The 18,770-nt window shown below is 49.8% G+C and overlaps 2 protein-coding genes across 5 annotated transcripts; both read right to left on the reverse strand.

The window, feature by feature from the left end:
* Window positions 1-1,166: 1,166 nt before the first annotated feature.
* On the reverse strand, window positions 1,167-4,644 carry AURKAIP1 (aurora kinase A interacting protein 1). 4 transcript variants are annotated; one of them, XM_080563923.1, is made up of 4 exons: window positions 4,578-4,644; window positions 3,969-4,059; window positions 3,032-3,480; window positions 1,167-2,087 (listed from the first exon to the last, which is right to left on the reverse strand). In XM_080563923.1, exons 2-4 carry the CDS (start codon window positions 4,018-4,020, stop codon window positions 1,980-1,982), a joined length of 609 nt encoding a protein of 202 aa, XP_080420049.1. In that variant the 5' UTR covers window positions 4,021-4,059; window positions 4,578-4,644; the 3' UTR covers window positions 1,167-1,979. The 4 variants fall into 4 exon arrangements, with proteins under 4 accessions (XP_080420049.1, XP_080420048.1, XP_080420051.1 ...); XM_080563922.1 differs by having other exon boundaries at window positions 4,229-4,592; XM_080563925.1 differs by having other exon boundaries at window positions 4,540-4,588.
* Window positions 4,645-5,568: 924 nt separating this feature from the next.
* LOC308181144 (C-signal-like) lies at window positions 5,569-15,884 on the reverse strand. Its single transcript, XM_080563919.1, has 6 exons — window positions 15,600-15,884; window positions 8,447-8,498; window positions 7,937-8,124; window positions 7,509-7,664; window positions 6,539-6,649; window positions 5,569-6,324 (listed from the first exon to the last, which is right to left on the reverse strand). Exons 1-6 carry the CDS (start codon window positions 15,738-15,740, stop codon window positions 6,211-6,213), a joined length of 762 nt encoding a protein of 253 aa, XP_080420045.1. The 5' UTR covers window positions 15,741-15,884; the 3' UTR covers window positions 5,569-6,210.
* Window positions 15,885-18,770: the final 2,886 nt, after the last annotated feature.

Genomic DNA, 18,770 nt, shown 5'->3' on the forward strand with positions numbered 1-18,770 from the left:
CATACTTCAGCAAAAGGGAAAACAGCATATTTATATGATTACGGCTGGTAGTAACTTCCATGGGTGGAAGTTATAGACACTTTCCTAAATTACACGGTAGTTCCAGACTTCTCTGCATGGTTGTGTAATTACGTCTAATAGATGTAAAAGTAGTGAGTACACTTGGCAGACTACCATTTGGAGGACTGGACTATTACTTAGAGAGAATGCCATTTAATAAACTACTTTACTTAGTGGAGACTTGCAATTCACCACAGAAGCACCCTAATACAATATAATCATCACCATAGTTAGCTAGCACCAGAACATCATGCCCCAGCCTTTCTTGACGCACCTCTGAGCAGGGAATGTGTACTGATATTTTAGAAACACCTAGATGCACTCTGCATACCTTACAAACCTGTAAGCCAGAATCAACACTCCATCTTCTTTGCCTGGTGAGTTTTGAAGGTACATGGCTTCCTCCTCTTCCTTGAAATCCTGACGCTAAGCTGAGAGTCCTACTGCTCTTGGTTAAAAGCAACTGCAGCCTATTTAAAGCATGAGGAGGAAGGAACATCTTTTTAAGCCTTTGATCAAAATCGCCTGCTGTTAACATATAGCTCGGAAAGAAAACTATAAAAATGTGCTAGCCACATGTTTCTACAGGACTCCAGTACAGTTTTCAGAATGCCAGTAGTTTTCTAGCAAGATTAATCAATTTTTAAACATGCAGGCCCCTTTTCCTTAAAATACCTACATGAAGATCCAGCTGGCTTCTGCCAGTAATTGCTACAGGAGTTTCAGAGGCTTTGAATTTACTGCCATCTAGCGACAAGAGCAGCAGAAAGCCTCACTGTATGCTAGGAGCCATCTGTCCTTCCGCAGCGAGATTAAACTTTACCTCATCGCAATAAATTCCATCGAATAGTTTTTCTTCCCTTTCAGTTTAGTCAAGCGTCCTGCTCCTAGCAGATAAAAGGGAATACATTTTCAGGTTAGCTCCTCTGTATGCTGCAGGATGAAGAGCCCGTGGAATTCATTTTTCCTTCCTCTCAGAGGCCAGTCCAACCCATCTGACCAGTGCCAGGGAAGAACTCAATCGCACAGAACACAAGTTAACTGTCTCAAAAAAAAAAATACCAAAAGCAGAATCCAACACAGAAGCAAGATATCAAGCCCCCTGACAGGGTTTAAAATAAACATCTATATTTTTCCCCAGCTTTCATGACTCTTTTCAGACATGTAAAAACAGCTGATCACAACAGGGTTATCTCAGGTACAAAGCAGTTTTTGTAATTACTGAGTAACAAGCATTGAACTTTTACTGATAGCAATACCTGGATGTTCTGTGTGACAGGGGCCAGTCATAGAAAAATAACCTTTTTTTTTTTTATTAGGGCCTACAGAACAGAAAAAATAAACATGCCTTTTAAGGATGCTCATGCAATGTCTGTCCAAAACACATGCACACAAAGACATCAGGTAATTCTTCTGCAGAAATAATTTATGGAATTCTGATCCAACGCCTGTTTCACTTACAAGCATCAGCCCTTCTTCAGTAAGCCTATGAAAGAATGCCACTTGAAAAGAATTTTTCAAACTGCCGGTGTCCTTTACAGCTACACTAACAATTAGAAGAGGTCTTTCACTTATTGCCTCTCTCACAACCAATTGGTTTTAACAGTGCATTACTCAGTCTAATCCTAAAGAGCAACTTCAGAAATTCAGCTGCAGGCTAAGACGTCTTTGCTCAGTACAGCTGGCAGCGGCAGCACTGGGCTGTCCACAGCGCCGCCAAGTCACCGCACAAGGGTTCACACCATTCTCCTGGGGAGGAAAAGCACGCTGCTGTCAGGTTTGCCATTGGAAAACTGCTCATCGAGACTCAAAGCGACCTCCTACTAATCCTAACGCACTCAGAAAAAGGTTAAAAGAAGTCTGCTTACTTTTATATTTTTTTAATTACAATTACATGTGAAAACTCATTACAAGTGTTTTTATCGCTTTGAGCTTTTCAGAAATATCTTGGGTGTCTGCCATCCTGCTGGAGGGTTTTTCAAACCAGCTCTTTTCCAGATGCGCTCCAAGTCTTTCTCAAATTTTACCTATAACAGAGGAAAAAGAGAGAGAATGGTAACAGCTCAGACGCAGCACTCAAGTAACCAGTCATTGCCCAAGTGTCCCAAGGAGAACCTATGTGCAAAAATCAAACAAATGCTTTTATCTTGGCAGCTTCTTCCAAACACCAAAATACAGTAAGCCTTACTGCAAAAAATGCATTTAAAATGCACAAGGATCTTGGTAGCATTCTCTTAAAAATTCTGTGGTACGAAAACTGAGAAGATGGACACTGAAACTGTAAGAAAATTAAGAGTATTTCTCATCAAAGTGTTCGACGCTATTTCCCACAAACGTAAAGAATCTGTTAAACCCTTTTAAAGAGGCATCTAAGCAAACTGAAAATTAACAAAGAATCAATTAAACTAGATCATAGCAGACCTAACAGACTATTGAAAGGAAGTACTGAAAAATATCTACAACTTGAATGAAGGCCCATGCCTTCCTTCACCCTTTCTATTAGGGGAAGTAAAAGGGATCTATATATATAAAAAAAAAAAAAAAAAAAAGACAATAGGATGGTCTCTCCCTACAGCGTCTTCATAGAAGTGCTTGAGGATGCCAGCAAGACAGGCAGAAAACTGAGATTAAACCAGACTTCCTGATATAATACAACCACATAAATTAATCTTTCACACAAACGCAAAAATTCTGCTCCACTAGCCACAAATGTTTCTGAGTTACTCACACATCTGTTTACAAGCACAGTAAATTACGATTTTTGAGGATGTACAGGTAAAACACAAACCAGCAAATCAGAAAATGCTCCTGGACCAGTAAATACTGAATTAACTTAAGCTAAATTTCTCAGAGCCGCTGCCACTTTTTTATAATTCAATCCCATCTAAAAACATCATCCAATACCTGAACAGAGAGCAGTTTGAGAAGGGTGTGCATTTAAACCAAGATATTTCCTTTAACCCGAGCCTACCTGACGTTTCTTCTTGCGACCTTCCTTTATCCTCCTCCGTACAAACTTCCTCCGCTTTAGCAGCTTTTTGAACTTGTGTCGATTCATTTTCCTTCTGCGGATCTTCAGCACGTTCTTGCACTGAACCTTGCTGCTCGGTGTTCCTTCCCCTTCCTCCACATCAGCTCCCTCAGCAGATGGGGGACAGTCATATTTCTGCAGAGGTTCGTAGCCCGCTTCTTCCTGAGCATTAACGACTTCTGCTTTAGGAAGGGAGTATCTAACTGTCAGCCAGCTTTCTAAGGGGGTGATGGAAAGTTTTCTGGGGACCAGCATCTCCTCCAGTTCAGGGTCCAGCGCATGCCACCGCTGAGGCTGGGCTCCATTCTTATTAGAGGGCTGCGTGCTATAGTTCACAGACGTCGAATGATAGCAAAGAAAGGAAGACACTGACCTTGGCACAAGGTGGCCTTTGAGAAGAAAAGAATTTCACTCAGGAGGCAGAATTTTCTAGAAACGTCTTAACAAAAGCTCTGCCCAGCTCTAGAACTACCAGACAATTACAGCCAAAATAATGTAATAAAGGAAGCTACTTACAAACAATTAAATTCCCATCATAAAAGCAAGAAAGCATTTTTTAATTTGACATAACTGTTACATCAGCTAAAATTACATTGTACGATATTTTACTGTGTAGTGTAAGTGCAATTCAGAACGGCTGGCAACTGTTCTCTGTATTAAGCTTTTCTGCTGCTAAGAAGCATCCTCCTAAGCTTAACAGAAGTCAAATTAGAGCTACACGACGCTGACAGAACAGGCACAGAAGCAGTAACACACCACAGCCGCTTGACTCAACCAACAGCCTCACCGCTCCTGCCCCGCTTGCTGGAAAAGAACTTTCTGGGAGCCCAATTACCCCCAAAAACAAACAAAAAGCCGGGCTGCACGGCCCATTTACCTGCAACTCGGGAAGCCTTCAGTAACCTGGAAGCCAGCTGGGATACTAACATTTTTTTTCACTTCATTCACTCTGTCAGCCCCAGTAATGACTGTCAAAATAAGAACATTTATTCAATGAAGCGAGCATGTTACCTTCACACGTTGAAAATTTAACTTTGGAAATTTAACTTTTTGACTAAAAATTTTAATTTTTTTCACAGAATTTTGAAATGTAACCCCAACCCCCCAGCAGACGAGCTAAGACCCTCCGAGCTTTACCAACGCCTTGCTGGATTCTGCTGGAGCCCACAAGCACTGATGTTGCCGAGTTTCGGTGTTTCTAACCCAGCCCCTGCTATTTCAGCTTTCAAAATTAGGCAACTCCGGCCCCGCTTACACCTTTCTGCCCAGCTCGGCACTAAGGCGTCGCTCCCGCGGCACAGAACGGGAGCGCAAAGCAGGCGCCCGCTGCCCTGCGCCTGAGAGGAACGGGTCCGCGCCGAGGCGGCACCGCAGCCCCCCGGGCAGCCTGCCTCCCCGCAGCCCCCGGGGCCGGGGCTCGGCTCACAGCCGGCTCCACCGTGCCGTACCCCGGGCCCCGGGCCTGCCCCGGGCCGCCATCACTCACCATCCCCGCCCGCTGCCGCCTCGGAAGTTCCGGGGCCGGCCGCGGCAGCGCCCCCTGATGGCGCCCGCCGGGGAGACGCGAGGGGATCCCCCGCCTACAGCCGCCTGCCCCAGGGAAATGGCGGCTGTGGGGGCTTGGAGGGAAAGCGGCCGGGTCCTGGCTGTCCAGGGTGCTCGGCCCGCGGAATAAAGAGCATTTGTAATGGTTCTGAATGAAGGCAGTTGCAAACAAGCACCCTCCTTCCCCTCAGTTGTCCCCTTCCCCTCAGCTGTCCCCTTCTCCCTGTCTCCTGCCCACAGGAGGCACACCAGCTCCTCTTCCGAGGTTTGGTTCAAATTAAACGGCAGCCTTCAAACCGAGTTGTTTGCGCTGACTGTACAGTCGCGCTCTGAGGGAAATCAGTGGCTCTCAGGTGAGAGGAGAGCATCGTGCTTTGCTCACCTGCCCGGTGGCAGCAGCACCTCGCTAGAAATAGGTCAGAGCGTGGGGTAGCTAACAACTGTTACAGGGAGGCTTTATGTCCCTGTCACCACAGCGATGGGGAGATGAGGCCAGACACCTCTCCCCTACACACCCTGAGATGCATCTGAGGGTGGCTGCTGTCCAGGAACGGCCACGCCTGCCTCTCCCACTTACCTCGCTCTTGTTTGTCTTCTCTGGGCACAAGAACCTGCCATCTTGGCACAGCATGAAAGCACGTAATCAGCTGGCATGAAGGAGCGATGCTGAAGCCAATCCCAGACTTCAAAGAACTTGTTGCTTTTATCCCTACCTCAGCCAGAACACAGAGATCTTTTCACCAGCTGCTTTCAGTATTTCAGACCAGAATGAGGGGCTGCCTCAGTCTCAGGTGTGCTCCCCCACATTAAACCCATCTAGCCTGAAGGAGACAGCAATGGTTAGACTTTCTGCCTGAAAGTACAGATCTCTGGTCAGGGAAGAGAGACCTACATGCAGAGGAATTAACTGAAGTAGCTCAGTAAACAGGTAATCTGTTCAAACAAGACTTTATTGAAGACACTTCAGAAGTTTATATACAAAACCACATTCCCACCCCAATATCAGGATGTTAGTCACGCACTGGGAACAAAGCAAGTGCCTGGTGCAATCAGCCTGGAGACGCTTGGAAGCTGCTGAGGAGCTTACAGAGGTACCAAATTCACGTAGTTCGGGACTGGGCAATTTCAGCCTTGGCTCATTTAGGACTGAACGAAACTGGAGGACCTTTTCCAGAGACATGCCTCCAGCAAATCGAACGTACTGGAATCTGCCAGCCTGTGCTGTCAGGTCAGGCCTGTGAGCAGATCATTGACTTCTGCAGAGAAAGAGGCTCGCTATGGTTCTGGAAGCAAAGAGGAACCAACCCCTGGATTTAACTTGCAGTTTTTAATCTATTTTAGGTGGTTCCAGGAGAGACCCATCACTGAGAACACAGTAGTATTTGCAGGAAGCATTAAAACAGAGCAGTAGCAATACCAAGAAAGAGACAAGCCTTTCCAAATACACCTAGAGAGAGGATGGATATCAGACTGGATGTTTCAACTAGCACATAAGAAAACCCTGGAGACAGAGACATTAGTGGCATAAGTTGAGTAGTGACTGACATGCTGTTTCTGTAGTATACTGTGCACATCTACCATGGTAGAGTTTCCCCTTGCCAGTCCAGGAAGGAGCCATTATCTTTTTCACCAAGACGGTCCAGAACAGAGAGAATACTTGGGATAGTCTCTTGCACCTGCAAGGGAGCCTGGAAAGCAAATCACAGTTGAATTATTAATGGGAATACAATAAGAATACAGTCAAATGCATCTAAGAGTTACTAGGATCAAATCAGATGTATTTCATGTTGCATAGTGTGCCTCTGCAACACGTGGAAGTGTATACTGTACTGCAGGTTGTTGGTCGGGGTTTGGGACAACAAGGGAATCATACTTCCATGTTTTCAGAGAGATGTCACTAACCATGTTTCCGCCCATGTCTGTCTGAACCCAGCCTGGATGCAAAGAGATACAGAGAATTCCATCCGATTTCAAGTCTGCAGCAAGACACCTGGTGATCATGTTCAGTGCGGTCTAGAAGAGCGGAAACCATCTATTAGCGTGCTAGTTTTTACAAACCTTCAGTAAGACCTTAAGCCAAGCGAAGCACCTCCCTTCCACCAAGATGTCTCCTGAAAAATTGAGTGGCAGTCATGGTAACTTATCTAGACTTAGTGGGGCCTTCATTCTCAGAAACATCTATAAGAGAAGCATTGTGAAAGCTCTGTCGTTGTAAGCTTACTGCCCAAAGATGAAACTAAGTCATGACGGAATATAAAGTAACATTTGAAAGTCCTAAGGAGCTGTGGAAAAATAATCTTGACATAAGGACTCTGTTTTTCTGCAACAATCACAACACAAACATTCAGTTTTTTACTTCTGATCAGGGAAAACAAGCATGTTAACAGCTTATGAGTAGGTGGTGTAGGAGAAACTGCATGTTTGATCTTGACAATTCATACAAACTCAGTCTCTGGATGTGACAAAACTAAAAACTCCGCCCCTCACTAAATGTACAGGTCAGCACACCTTTTGTTTTTGTTTTTCCATGTCTGCTACCTTGCTTCGGATGGAGAGGTGCACAGAAAATAGGACACACATTTGATGGCATAGTTCTTCCCTGAATACCAAGCCCCTCTGAAATGAATCTGTATCAGTGTCAGTGCAGTGATAGAGCATGTGTGTAAGCTTGTTCTTAAGAAGCTGGCATGCTTGCTCCAGATGTACCGTTTTCACAAGCCCCACTTCCACCCACATTAAGAACAAGAACAGCTCCTGTGTCAGCCTACCCAGGAAGTGCTGCACACCTCACATCATCATCTTAGCACAGGGTGGCCCTTAACTCACAAACCTGCTCTCACCCAGTGAGCACAGTCCAGGGAATCACACAAACCTTTGCTATCCTGTAGGGGTAGACCTTGAGAAACATCTCATTTGCCTGGACGAGTTGCATGGAGGCAGCAAGAGAGGACATGTTAATAATAGCAGCTCTGTGGCAGCCCATTCCTGTGCCAAGCTGGGCTGCCTTCCTCAGAAGGGGTAGAAAAGCCTGTGAAAAAAAAGTAGGTGTTTTAATTTGGTCATCTTGCTCTTGGCCTGTTCAAGGCAAGCTGGACTCTCGAGTTCTGCTCGGTGAAGAACTGCAGTACAATTCTATGCCACCAGCACAGTGGTTTTAAATAAAGAGCAAGATCCTGGATAGGCGGTCATTGCTGCTCTCTAGGGGTGCAGTTCCGAGGTGACAAATGGGTTACATGTCCAGCTCACTAGTGGCAGAGCCTCTGCAGTACCACAGATGAAGCATTTCTCTCCATTTCTTACCTTAGTGACCATCAGCTGGGCAACTGTATTGGTTTCATAAATGGTGAGCATTGTCTCTGCTGTGACTTCTTCCAAGGAAGCAAGCACGTTAATGCCAGCGTTGTTAATGAGGCAGTTCAGACCTTTGTCTCCCACAATTTCTTCCACTTCTTTGACTACTTTCTTGATGCTGTTTTCACAGACCACATCTGCACAGAGGAGCCAAGAACAGCCACAGTGAACAGTGGGAAGTGGTTCAAATGCTGTCTATCACTATACAGCACATCCTAAACCAAAGTTAAGACACCAGTCTGAATGGGGACATTCAGGCAGCACGCAGAGATGGAGACTATACGCAGAAGATTTACACAGATTATGTTTCCCCAGTGTTTTCTTAAGATGAAGGTGAAGTTACAGATCTTTTCAGCTGCTGGAGGTCATGCACAGCTACAGATCTTGCAGGAGAGCGGTGATTTAAGATGCACTCACCTGACCTGGTTGAACATACTTCTATTTAAGCCCTTTACTCACCCAGTTGGAGGAGCCTGATGTTGCTGTATTGCTTGCTAAGCTGCTGGAGCTCCTAGGAAGAAGAAAGTATTTGCGTTAGCTTCTCTGTATATATGTCCATGGCTATTACATAAAACAGTTTGAGTTCTGCACCTCCAGAATCGTAACTGCCATTTACTTTCATAACTGGACTGAAGGCAGTGGCACTACTTTGCTTTCCATCCTGCTGAGCAGCTTTCCTGAGAGCAAGATCAACTGCTTCAAGAACCTGGACTCTTCACCCGCTTAGTCAAGATGCCAGCACACTAGACTACGTTAAGTTTTCAGTGTGCCTCAAATGCACCTCATCAAGAGGGTACATTTGCAGCCTAACCAAAGGTCTTCAGTCAAGTGGTTACCACTGCCAGTTCCACAGTAGATCCAGTGCTCAGGCCGCGTGCCAAGCCAATAATTCCCCACTTCTGCTAAGAAGAGCGTAATTCTCCTGAAGTTCAGCTGGTGCTAGGCATCACTTCAGGGCAGCAGCAATTATTTAAGAAAAGCCATTTGGCACCGCTGTTTGCAGGAAGAGTTTTCTAGCAATTTTCCCATTGAAATTCTGTTTCCCAGCACGCTCATTAGCTTCAGTTCTCGTGACTGAAGGTAAAATACAAAAGAAATTGGTTATGCACACAGCAACTGCCCAGGAGAACTACGCTATTCTGCTAGCTATTAATAATTCAGTCATCTGCCTACTGCCTCTCAGTAGCAGAGCAAGCAATAGAGGAATGATTAGTGTTCCTGGAGAAAATTGGTACTACACTGGTGTTGCTGCTGGACAAGGCATGTGCAAACTGGATTTTATAGGCCAGGCTGGAATACTCAGGTTTCTGTGCCATATAGCCAAGTGGGAAGCACGGCCAGATGTAACAGATGAATTCCATACTCTCAGCCTTGTTTAGGAGACTGAGCAGCCATGGCCAAACGTTCCAGCTCGAGCAAATCCACTTCTTTAGGAGCCCTTCTGGAACAGGGGTCAGGAGGGCCAGTTTTCAAAGAGCACTCCTTTGCCACTTGGAGATGCTTAGGGACTCCATGTCCTCTGGTCATGTTACAGTGCATCACATCTTTTATCTCGGCTTCGTGCTCTGCAAGATTCCCCCCAGGCTTGTTTAGAAAACTTGTTCTCCCTCCGCGGCCAGTGCACAGCTGCAGTTAGGGGAGGGGGAAGGAAGAGGAACAAGTCAGAAGCACAAAACCAGAAGACATTCCTACCCTTGCATCTTCAGGGGGCACATTTCCATAGCTGAGAGGCCCAGGACACGCTATCTGGTTTACTGATAGGCATGTGACAGTTATGCCACACCAAGGTCTGCAATAATTACGTGGGTTTGGACTGTCTACTGGACTTCAGTTTGACAGTATCAATTAATGATAAACTCCAGAAGTGTTCTGGCTTCCAGGACTCGTTCATTTATTTGTAGCTGGTTTGCTTCACTGTCAAACGGAAACAGGCTACTAACTGCGAGGCAGAGGATAAACTTCCTTCGCTAAAAGGCCCCAGAAGATGTTTTGTATGGTGACAGCAACTGGGAGGCTTCTGCAGTGAGTAAACTGTCTTCACTTAAGAGCTCCAAACACTGCAGCGTTATGAATTCTCCAGAGCACAAACACTGTAATTGTTGCATGCAAATCAGGCTTAAAATGCAATAGTTTTTCCATTTAGTTAATTACTTCGTTAACTACCGACTCCCACTTCAGCGGTTTAAGTTTCGCAGAAGCAGCTTCCTGGCACAAAGCTAACTCAGACGCTCTGGTCTTCAAGAAGTACAGAGTGCTGCTTCACCTGATGTGAACAGGAGCTGAGAAATCCAGTTAGGAAGCCTAAAACTCACAGGAAAGCCTGTTCTTTTCCCTGCTGTGCCTAGAAGGAAGGTGCAGGGAGGAGGACAAACTCACGCCAGCCCAAATCAGTTATAGCCATTTCAAGCCACCAGCCACGCGTGCTGCTTCTCCTCTTCCCCCACCCCACGGAGTTTTGATTTAAGAGATCAAAAAACTCCCGTGTCCAGAGCACTCTGAAAATACTTCGGCAGTGCATGCGGGTACCAGTTATTGACTTCCCACCGGGGGGATAAGCTTTCATGAAGCTCACTGTGGTCATCTAGCAAATGCCTCGTTCTCCCCCCCATTAAAAACAAACAAGCAAAGGAAAACCCATCAAAGGTGTCTGCAAGAGTTGCAGACACGCAGGTTAAGCCCCGGGGAAGGCAGGGTCTCGGAGCACAGCCTCGCAGAGCCATGCAACCCATAAGGGCAAGGCCCTTCGGTGCTGCTGTCTCATGTGCACCTTGAATTTAATATGTCGGGTTATGCAATTGCGTTTAAAGCCGGCAGGTACAGCCATCACATCCCAGGTGAAGTCTCTTTTAGTTACCGTGCTGTGAGAGCTGATTTCAAACCAACAAACTGACAAACAAAGCACTCGACACCACCCCCGGTCCCGCGTTCAGCGCAGTAGCTCTAGCAGCGTTCGGTACCTGAATAGTTACCCACGAGAATCAACTCTTAGGGATTCCAAGAAAAATTCAAACTGTGATTAACATCTGTTGTTTCCTGCTTGCTGATTTTAATTACGATTAACAAAGAGTCAGCCCACTCCAATTTAAACAAGGTCCTCTGGCACTCCAGGCTCCAGATACGGATTCGTCAGTATACAGACTGCTAGATTTCAATCAGGATGTTTTGTCGTCTTTGTCATTTAGCAGGATTTACTTTGCCTCCTTTATGAAAGCATTGTTTACTTCAGTTACAACTCTTGGAAAGAGCCCGGCCACGCTAGACCAGTTGGGAGCAACGAAGCCAGGTGCAGGCAGCTTTGTCGGGCAGAGGGTGCTCAGGTATCCTGTCACACTGTGCTGCAGGCAGAGCCAAAGGGGATCATATTTGCCCCGTTCCTGTGAGCCAGGCTATCCAGTGTCACGGTGTGCAGCCAGCTCCCTGCCTGATTATGGAAGAATTCACACCAAGCTGCTGCAGACTGCCCCGAACCCACGGTAAGGCTGTAGGAAGAAGCGCAAACCGCTGCCATAAGCCAAAATTAGAACGGCTTTAAGAACACCCCCTATGCCTGATATAGCAGATCTGTCTTGCTCCAGAGATTGCTCAGCTGCTCTTCCCAATGGCAGACCACATGGCTAAAACATGCAGCAAAGAAAAAAAAAACAAAAAAACTGACCGAGACGGTGTGCAGAAGCTCTTCAGCGAGCTCTGTGTCTGACAAGGGAACAGCCGCGGCACTGGCAGTAACACCACCTCCTGCTCCAGAGGAAGGGAAGCAGCACATTAAGCCCTGGCCGTTCTCCAGGGCCCGGCAGAGGACTCCGGAGCGGCGAGGAACTGAGCGCGTCCTTGTTCACCTGGGAGCACGCTCGGGCTGCGGGAGGGCAGGAGGAACAAGAGGTGCTCCTGTCCCGAGGTCCCATGCTCAGACGCAGCCCCACTGAGGGCAGGAAGCGCCATAAGGAGTCACACCATGGGATGCGGATCCCTTCAGCTATCTCGCTTCCCCCAAAAAGCCATTTATTCCTGCTATGCCTCACCAGGGCAGAGGGGGACAACAGGGACAACACCGTCATTAGGTGTCTCGGGCTTTGGGTCAGGGCTTTCTGACTTTTAGGGGGAAGCAGGATGGAAGAAAGAGCGAGAAAAAAAAAAGTGGGAGAATTACAGATAGGTCCGTGATCCTATATGGGCTGCTTAATAATAACTGTGCCGTGTTTTTGTCCAACGGGAGCGCAAAGACAGGACTTGGGGATTATTTTGCAAGAGATTTCTAGCTGCTTCCACTCTCAGTGCTGGAACAGCCCAAGTAAAAGCAGATCAGAATCAAAGTTGGGCTGAAGGAGGCTAGTATGGGACTTTTCAGGGAGGGGCGGTGGTTATCTAGATGCGCCTGCAGGCCTGCTGCACGTTATCGTGTGATCTAAAGCCCATTTGTTAGGCAAATGTTCTGTGGAGGCCACCTAGGAGTTATTCAGCACAAGAGCTCGAGTTATTACAGCTCCTGCCAGCAGACTCACATGCAAAAGTCTGCAGCTGTTGAGTATTATCCCAGGGTTAGCAAGTTACGGGAGGCACGCTGCTTGCTGTAGTAAGCGGAGGAAAGGAAAGCAAAGTCAGACTCTTCTCCAGCATCTCTCTTTCTAAAGTCAGGTCCCTGGGGGCTCCCGTCTGCTTGGAGCAGTCGGCTGGATAACAGCACACGCGCTGCTCCGAGGCTCCCCGGGCAGCTCTCAGCTACTGGGGGTTTGCTGCTGACTTGTGTCCCTAGGATGTGCACCGAAGTTGCCAGTAATTAAGCGTGCTTAATCACTTTTCCTCTAAAAGCTGGACGATTATTTTTAAAAGGCTTATTTAAGCTTTTTCCATCCCTTCCCTCCGTCCCCGTCCCTGCATTCCGCAAGAGGAAGATCCTATGTTACCAAACCAGAGGAGAGCAGAATTGAAGAGAGCTGCCCAAAGCTGCTCTTCTCCAAGTTCATCCTCCGACCCAGGATAGGAAGTGGTGCACATATTAAGCAGGATTTTTCACATGGCCACTTAGCCCACGGTGAAGTGGGAAGAAACAAAATTTGACAGCCTGAATCACCGCCGAAAGGAAGAGCGGGCACTGGCAGCTCAGGTGTGCAGAGAAAGAACAAGTCACCCAGCTTTACAGCCCCGTCTGCACGGGCAGCAAACAGGTCAGGAAGGGGCAAAGCCCACTGCACGTGCACCGAGACGGGACGGCAGCGCCCGTGTCCGCAGTGCAGAAGCCCGGCTTGTCAGGATTTGAGTGGAAAGCCAGTGAAGGCAAAAAGCTTCGTCTGGAAAAAATATTTAAAAAAAAAATCACTGATCCTTTACCTTTTTTTATTATACCACACTCAAGCAACTTTGCCAGATTGGAACCAGGTCAGCGGTGCCTGGTGCTAAGACTCCCACTGCAGAGGCTGCAGCACCTCCGTGCTCGCCCCGGCTTAGGGGGACGAATGGCACGGTGGGGGCACACCTCCGAAGGTCAGCAAGTTTTGTGCCAGCTTTACGCGCTGCAGATGAGACAGATAACGCCAGCGAGCCTACAATACCTTCGGTACAGATTTCCCTTCCTTGTGGAGCTTCCAAACCCATCTGTTAGAAATATGCTTTCAGCTGGCTGCAGAGGTTTCTATTGATGTGCTGCCAAAGCACAGCACATGGCCTAGAGGTCCTTACAGAGAACAAAAACCCACCCCGAGCCCCCAAGGACAACCCTTGCTCCAAAAAAACAGAACAACCAAAAAAGCTTACGATGCACCCGTGTGGCCTGCAGGATCACCACTCGGGGTTACTGGAATGTGGCCCCGGGCCAGCTTCCTGCCTCCATCAGCTGGGGCGGCCAGCAGGCTTTCCAGGTTTCTCCCCCTGCAAGCAAGAAGTCACCCAGACCCTTCCCAGGCACTCCGAGCTATTTGAGAACTATTTCGCCCTCCTGTGCAGGTTTAGCAGCCTTCCTGCTCACGGTTTTTAAGTACTGGCAATGCCAAAAAAATAAAAAAGCATCGTAGGAACTCGCATTAAGATGTCATCTGTGTAATGCTTCCCAGGAAGCTCTTCCTCTTGAAGGAGCCGTTTAGGTTTTCCACCTAATCGATGCAAGACCAATCTAAGGAGGAGTCAGTGCTGGACACGAGGGGCAATAAGGGAACGAGATCCTCCCCCAGCACCAGCTAGAGCAGCTTTAGAACAAACACCCGAGGGAGATTTCTATCTCCCAGCGGGTCATACGTCTCTGCTAGCTTCCCGTACCGCAACTGCACCTCGCCGTTGTGCAATCACCGATAGGAAATACAGCTGGGACAAACGCCAGCCCTTGTAAAAGGGAGATGAAAGCAAACAGCGTGAGCGAGTACTGGTTCGGGAGCTCGTGTAGTGGAAAGGCAGCCTGCGCGCCGCATCTCGGTCTCCGGACCGTTTCAGGGCAGTTCGATTCAGGAATGCCCTAACTGCCTCTGTGCCGTATGGGTTGTTCTGGCAGCAAGGAACAAGACTGAGACCTTCTCTTTCAGTGTTGTATGTACCCGTAGAGCAGCACGATGCTGCTGGGGAGCCGAATGGCCAGCCTGCGGGCCTCACCTGCCCAGCCCTGTGCCAAGAGCCTTGAACAGGAGCCTCTGCACCAGCTGCTGAAGTTTTGGGGTAGCAACTCTTACTGCTTTGCTATGTGGTGCTCAGTGCTGGCATCACAGTTTGCACTAATAAAAATCTACCGTAAGGCTGGGGAACTTGCCTCTCCTAGGGCAGCCTCGTAGCCTGCAGAAGCAGGGCTTTTGGTATTGATTCTGCCAAGTTCTTGCAGCAATGCACGGGGGGCTGAGAGGGGCAGAGCTGACAGCTCAGATCCTTGCGGCTCTGGAGCACTTGAGTGCTCCCAGGAAAGGCAGATGCCGATACCTGCGTGCACGCAGCGCTGCCCCAGCAGTGTTCTGCCTGACCGGGGAGAGTCAAAATCAGGCTGGAGATGCAACAGAGGGAGCAGGCAGAAAACCTTCGTTACCAGCTTGTCCCCGAAGGTTTGGGGAGTGCTTTTTATTTGTTTGACATTCGCGTGTAACAGTCTAGGAACAGGGAAGAGGAGGAGGAGTCCCGGCACACCGCTGCTGTGCTGTAGCGAGAGGAACGCTGGCTGAAAGGACTGCGAGTGACTTCGCCAGCAGCACATAAATCAATTTAATCCATCTCGAGCAGGAGGCGGCGGTCCCTACCTGGCCAGGAAGGGCACTGCCAAGAAGAGTGCTTTAAGCCATCGCTTGCTGGGGCTTTCTCGGTTGTTGCGAGTCCAGCGGAGGAAGGGGAAGGACAGCCAGGGCACAGGCACAGCGGGCAGAAGAGGCAAGGAGAGCCGCAGCAATCCGCTGGGCTCCCGGGGGCCGCAGGTCCGTGCAGGGCTGGAGAGCCCAGGACACGCTTCCCTCCAGGTGCGAACCCAGCACGGGGCGAGATGCCGCAGTAACCCCCGGGGGGGAGGTCCCAGCTCCCTTCTGCTCCCCTCGGGAGCCCTCGCAAGGCTCCGCAACCCCAACCCCAGCCCCTTTCCCCCCGGAGGCTTTCACAGCCCCGGCTCCGGGCTGCCTGGGGGGGGGGGGGGGGGTCCCGTCCTCCCCCTGCCCCTTACCTGCGCCTTCTCGGGGTAGCGGCACGTCGCGAAAACCAGCTCGGGGCAGGGGCTGGAGGCTGCGAGCCCCCGCACCAGCCCCAGCCCGATGCCCCGGCTGCAGCCGGTGATGAGCACGGAGCGGCAGCGGGGCTGGGCCATGCTGGCACGGCTCGGCACGGCTCGGCACGGCTGAGTAACGCGGCCCGGCACGGCTCCCTCTGCTCCCACCGCGGCCCCACGCGGTTCTTAACCTGCGCGGCGCGGAGCCGGCACCGCCGCCCCCGGTCCCGCCCCCGCCGCCCCGCCCGGCCCGGCCCGGCCCGGAGCCTCCTCCCTCCCCGCGGCCCCCCCCCGGGATGCGGCTCGGCCGGGCGCCGCTGCCCCGGGCTCTCGTTATTTCCTTCGTCGGAGGCTCGGTGAGCTTTGAAGGCGTCGGGTGAGTCCTGAGGCGCGGCAGGGACATCTCCTCGCCCTACGCTTGGGAAAGCAGGGCGCGAAGCTTGGGTCATTTGTTCGGAGTCCGTGGGAAAGCCCCCCCCAAAGACACCGAGCCAGCTCCGCTTCCACAGCGAGGGGAAACAACCGCAGTAGCTGCAAGTAACGTACGGGGTCTGCATGCCTGAAAACAGCTACTGCTGCTGGGGAGCTCAAAAGAAAGCAAAAATCACATCGCATCACAAGGCTGAGACGAAGACCACAAGCTGCTTGCAGCGATTCCTCCTGTCTCAGCCCGTTAGGCACACACACGCAGCACTGACTACAAGCCAAGCTGCCCAGTGACGCGGCTTCTTGCTCGGTGGGTTTGTTATCGTTGTGCAGAAAGTCACGGTTACGATGCTTACTTCTGGTGTCCCAGCTCCTGCTGCACAGAGCAGTCCCCAGGCTGCTCCCTTCCTCCGGGACAGCGAGTTCCCAGGTCCTGAGCGTTCAGGAGGAAGTTGAGTCCAAGGTTTAGCGGACACGAAGTGTTTGTCCATTGCAAAAGTTTTAAATGCAAAGCATGTCGTGGTTAATTATGCTACGCTGCCTTTTTATGGCATCATAAACACGCGCAGTGCTTTGCAAACAAACCGTGAGGGCAAGATCTGCCGTAAATTGCTCCTTTCCCTGATAGGTCTGAAAATAGCTAGCAAAAGCAGAAAGCAGAACTGGCTCCTCTTCCCTGCTGGGGAAGAGAGGTGAAATGACTTGCCTTGAGGCCGCTGAGCCATAGGTCAGGGGACAACACCCAGAAATTGCTCTTCCACGGTGGATGACTCACGCCAAAGGGGCACGGCCACCTTGGTTTTCAGAGCTTCTGCTCATTTGCAGTCACAGACACGCAGCCGAGCCTTGGTGTGAAAGTCAGCGCGGCCCCACTCACCCCAGCGCAGAGACGCTGACACGCAGCGGCTGGGAACTGGGCTCATCCTGACCCTACGGGGTGCAAGGTTGGGGTGCTCGGCTGGGATTTGGAGAATCGCCGCCCAGCTCCTGGCTATCAGCAGCTTTGCGTCAGCTCAAGCAAGCCCGCAGGAGCACTCACACTGCCTGGCCACGGCGCTGAAAGCTGCAGCTGTGGTACCTAAGTTCTGGGGCAGCAGGAATATCCCTCTGAATATTTTCACATCCCGTCCTCTGCTGGCTTTGGGGCACGGCTTGCATAGGGGAAAGCAGAGAGAGAAATGCAGTCAATCCACTCGTGGCACTGAGTTCGAGTGCTCTACACCAGGACCCTCGGGGAGGGTCTCCAAGCCCTCCCTCCTCTCAAGGTCTGGCAGCTTTTGAACAGCACTGTCTGGGGGGCTGATTGCAGCTAGGAATCGGGTTTTGTGTAGGGAGGTTTGGAACAAATCCATATTCAGCCCTGCACAAACTGCAAGTGCTCATCCGCATGCACGCAAATCAAAAGCTCTGGCTAACACCAAGGGGCTCCGGAGCATCAAAGTATGTCTGATTATTGCCCTGTCACACAAAAATTAACGCGTGGATCCATCACCCTTTGTTTAAACTGTGTCCACCGAATTATATTTCGCTGTTCTCTAAAGCTCGTGGGAAAAGTTCATCTCTGTGCAAAGATCTGGTGCAGCAGCAAGCCAGCTGTAAGGTCACCCTGTATCCCGACACCTGCTTTTCTCCTTTCTCCCAAATTCTTTTTGCGCATTACTAACAGCATTTTGTTGGTTTTGGAGGATTTTCAAAGAGTCCCTGTCAGGCACAAGACAACTTAATTGACATCTTTGTGCTTTTATCATTTATTCGACCTTGCTTGTCAGCACGTAGGAGTGCCAGCGCTGCCGGGCATGGCCGGGATTTTGTGCACGAGGCGAGTCCCCAGTGGCAGCGCTGGCTGGGCCCATGGCTGCGCGCGCACGCGGCTGGTGCACGAGCACTGGGAAGCCCAGGATATCCTGGGACATCCTCTGGGAAGAGGAAAGTCGGGACTGATGCCATCGTAACACAGCTCCACTCACCTGAGCCACTGGAGACGCCAATTAAGCGCTTCACCCTAGGGTTGGTGCTGCACTTGCAATTAAATCGTTGTTGGTGACTGCAGGTTACATCAATAATCATCAATTTAACTGTTCCACTGTTTTTTGCCTTCAGTTTCCCACAAGTTCCTTATCCGCGTTCCTCCTCTAAGCTGGCTCCTGCCAGTGGAAGCACTGCTCCACGGAGCTGTTCTGAGTATTCCTCTGCCAGCATCCTTTGTGCCGCCCAGGAGAACAAAAAGGGTCAAATCCCACTGAAGTCAACGGGAGTCTGTCACTGCCGGAGCGCAGCCACAACTTCACGCGCAGGGTTTCATCGCGAGGGTGCTCGTTTCTTCTCTGGAATTCAGAGTAGCTTGAAGGGAATGAAACAGCCTAACCCGAGGAAGATTTTTTAATTCCCTCTGAAAAAAGAAACAAACGTACTGAAAGTTCCTGCTATTGTCATGACACAGAACCGACCTGTACTGAATTCTATGTAATGCTTCTCAGATGCAAAACTCCAACCTCCTCCTAAAAACAAAAAGCTATTCTTCTTCTTTCATAGCTGGGGAAGTCGGGGCAGGGACGGATCATACCCTCCAAGTCACAAGACAGAGCTGGGTACCTGTGAGAAACACTGCCCAGAGCTCCTTGCCGGGCTGGAGACTGCAAACCACCGCCAGCTCCAGCGCAGGACCTCACCGGCGGGCATTGAATTAAATCCGACGTGAATCTG

This window comes from Anser brachyrhynchus (genome assembly GCF_964034855.1).
Source record: "Anser brachyrhynchus genome assembly, chromosome: 21".
In the NCBI taxonomy this organism is placed as follows: Eukaryota; Metazoa; Chordata; class Aves; order Anseriformes; family Anatidae; genus Anser; species Anser brachyrhynchus.

Bases quoted from the DNA above. Each gene is read 5' to 3' on its own strand.
- AURKAIP1 (XM_080563923.1), bottom strand. From the start codon at position 4,020: ATGTTAGTATCCCAGCTGGCTTCCAGGTTACTGAAGGCTTCCCGAGTT. The intron at 3,481-3,968 runs GTAAATGGGCCG...TTCTTCTCAAAG, and splicing joins GAAGGCTTCCCGAGTTGCAG to GCCACCTTGTGCCAAGGTCA. The intron at 2,088-3,031 runs GTAGGCTCGGGT...CCTCTGTTATAG, and splicing joins GTCGCAAGAAGAAACGTCAG to GTAAAATTTGAGAAAGACTT.
- LOC308181144 (XM_080563919.1), bottom strand. From the start codon at position 15,740: ATGGCCCAGCCCCGCTGCCGCTCCGTGCTCATCACCGGCTGCAGCCGG. The intron at 6,650-7,508 runs GTTTGTGTGATT...CCGCTCTTCTAG, and splicing joins ACCCCTACAGGATAGCAAAG to ACCGCACTGAACATGATCAC. The intron at 6,325-6,538 runs GTTAGTGACATC...TTTGCTTTCCAG, and splicing joins CAGACATGGGCGGAAACATG to GCTCCCTTGCAGGTGCAAGA.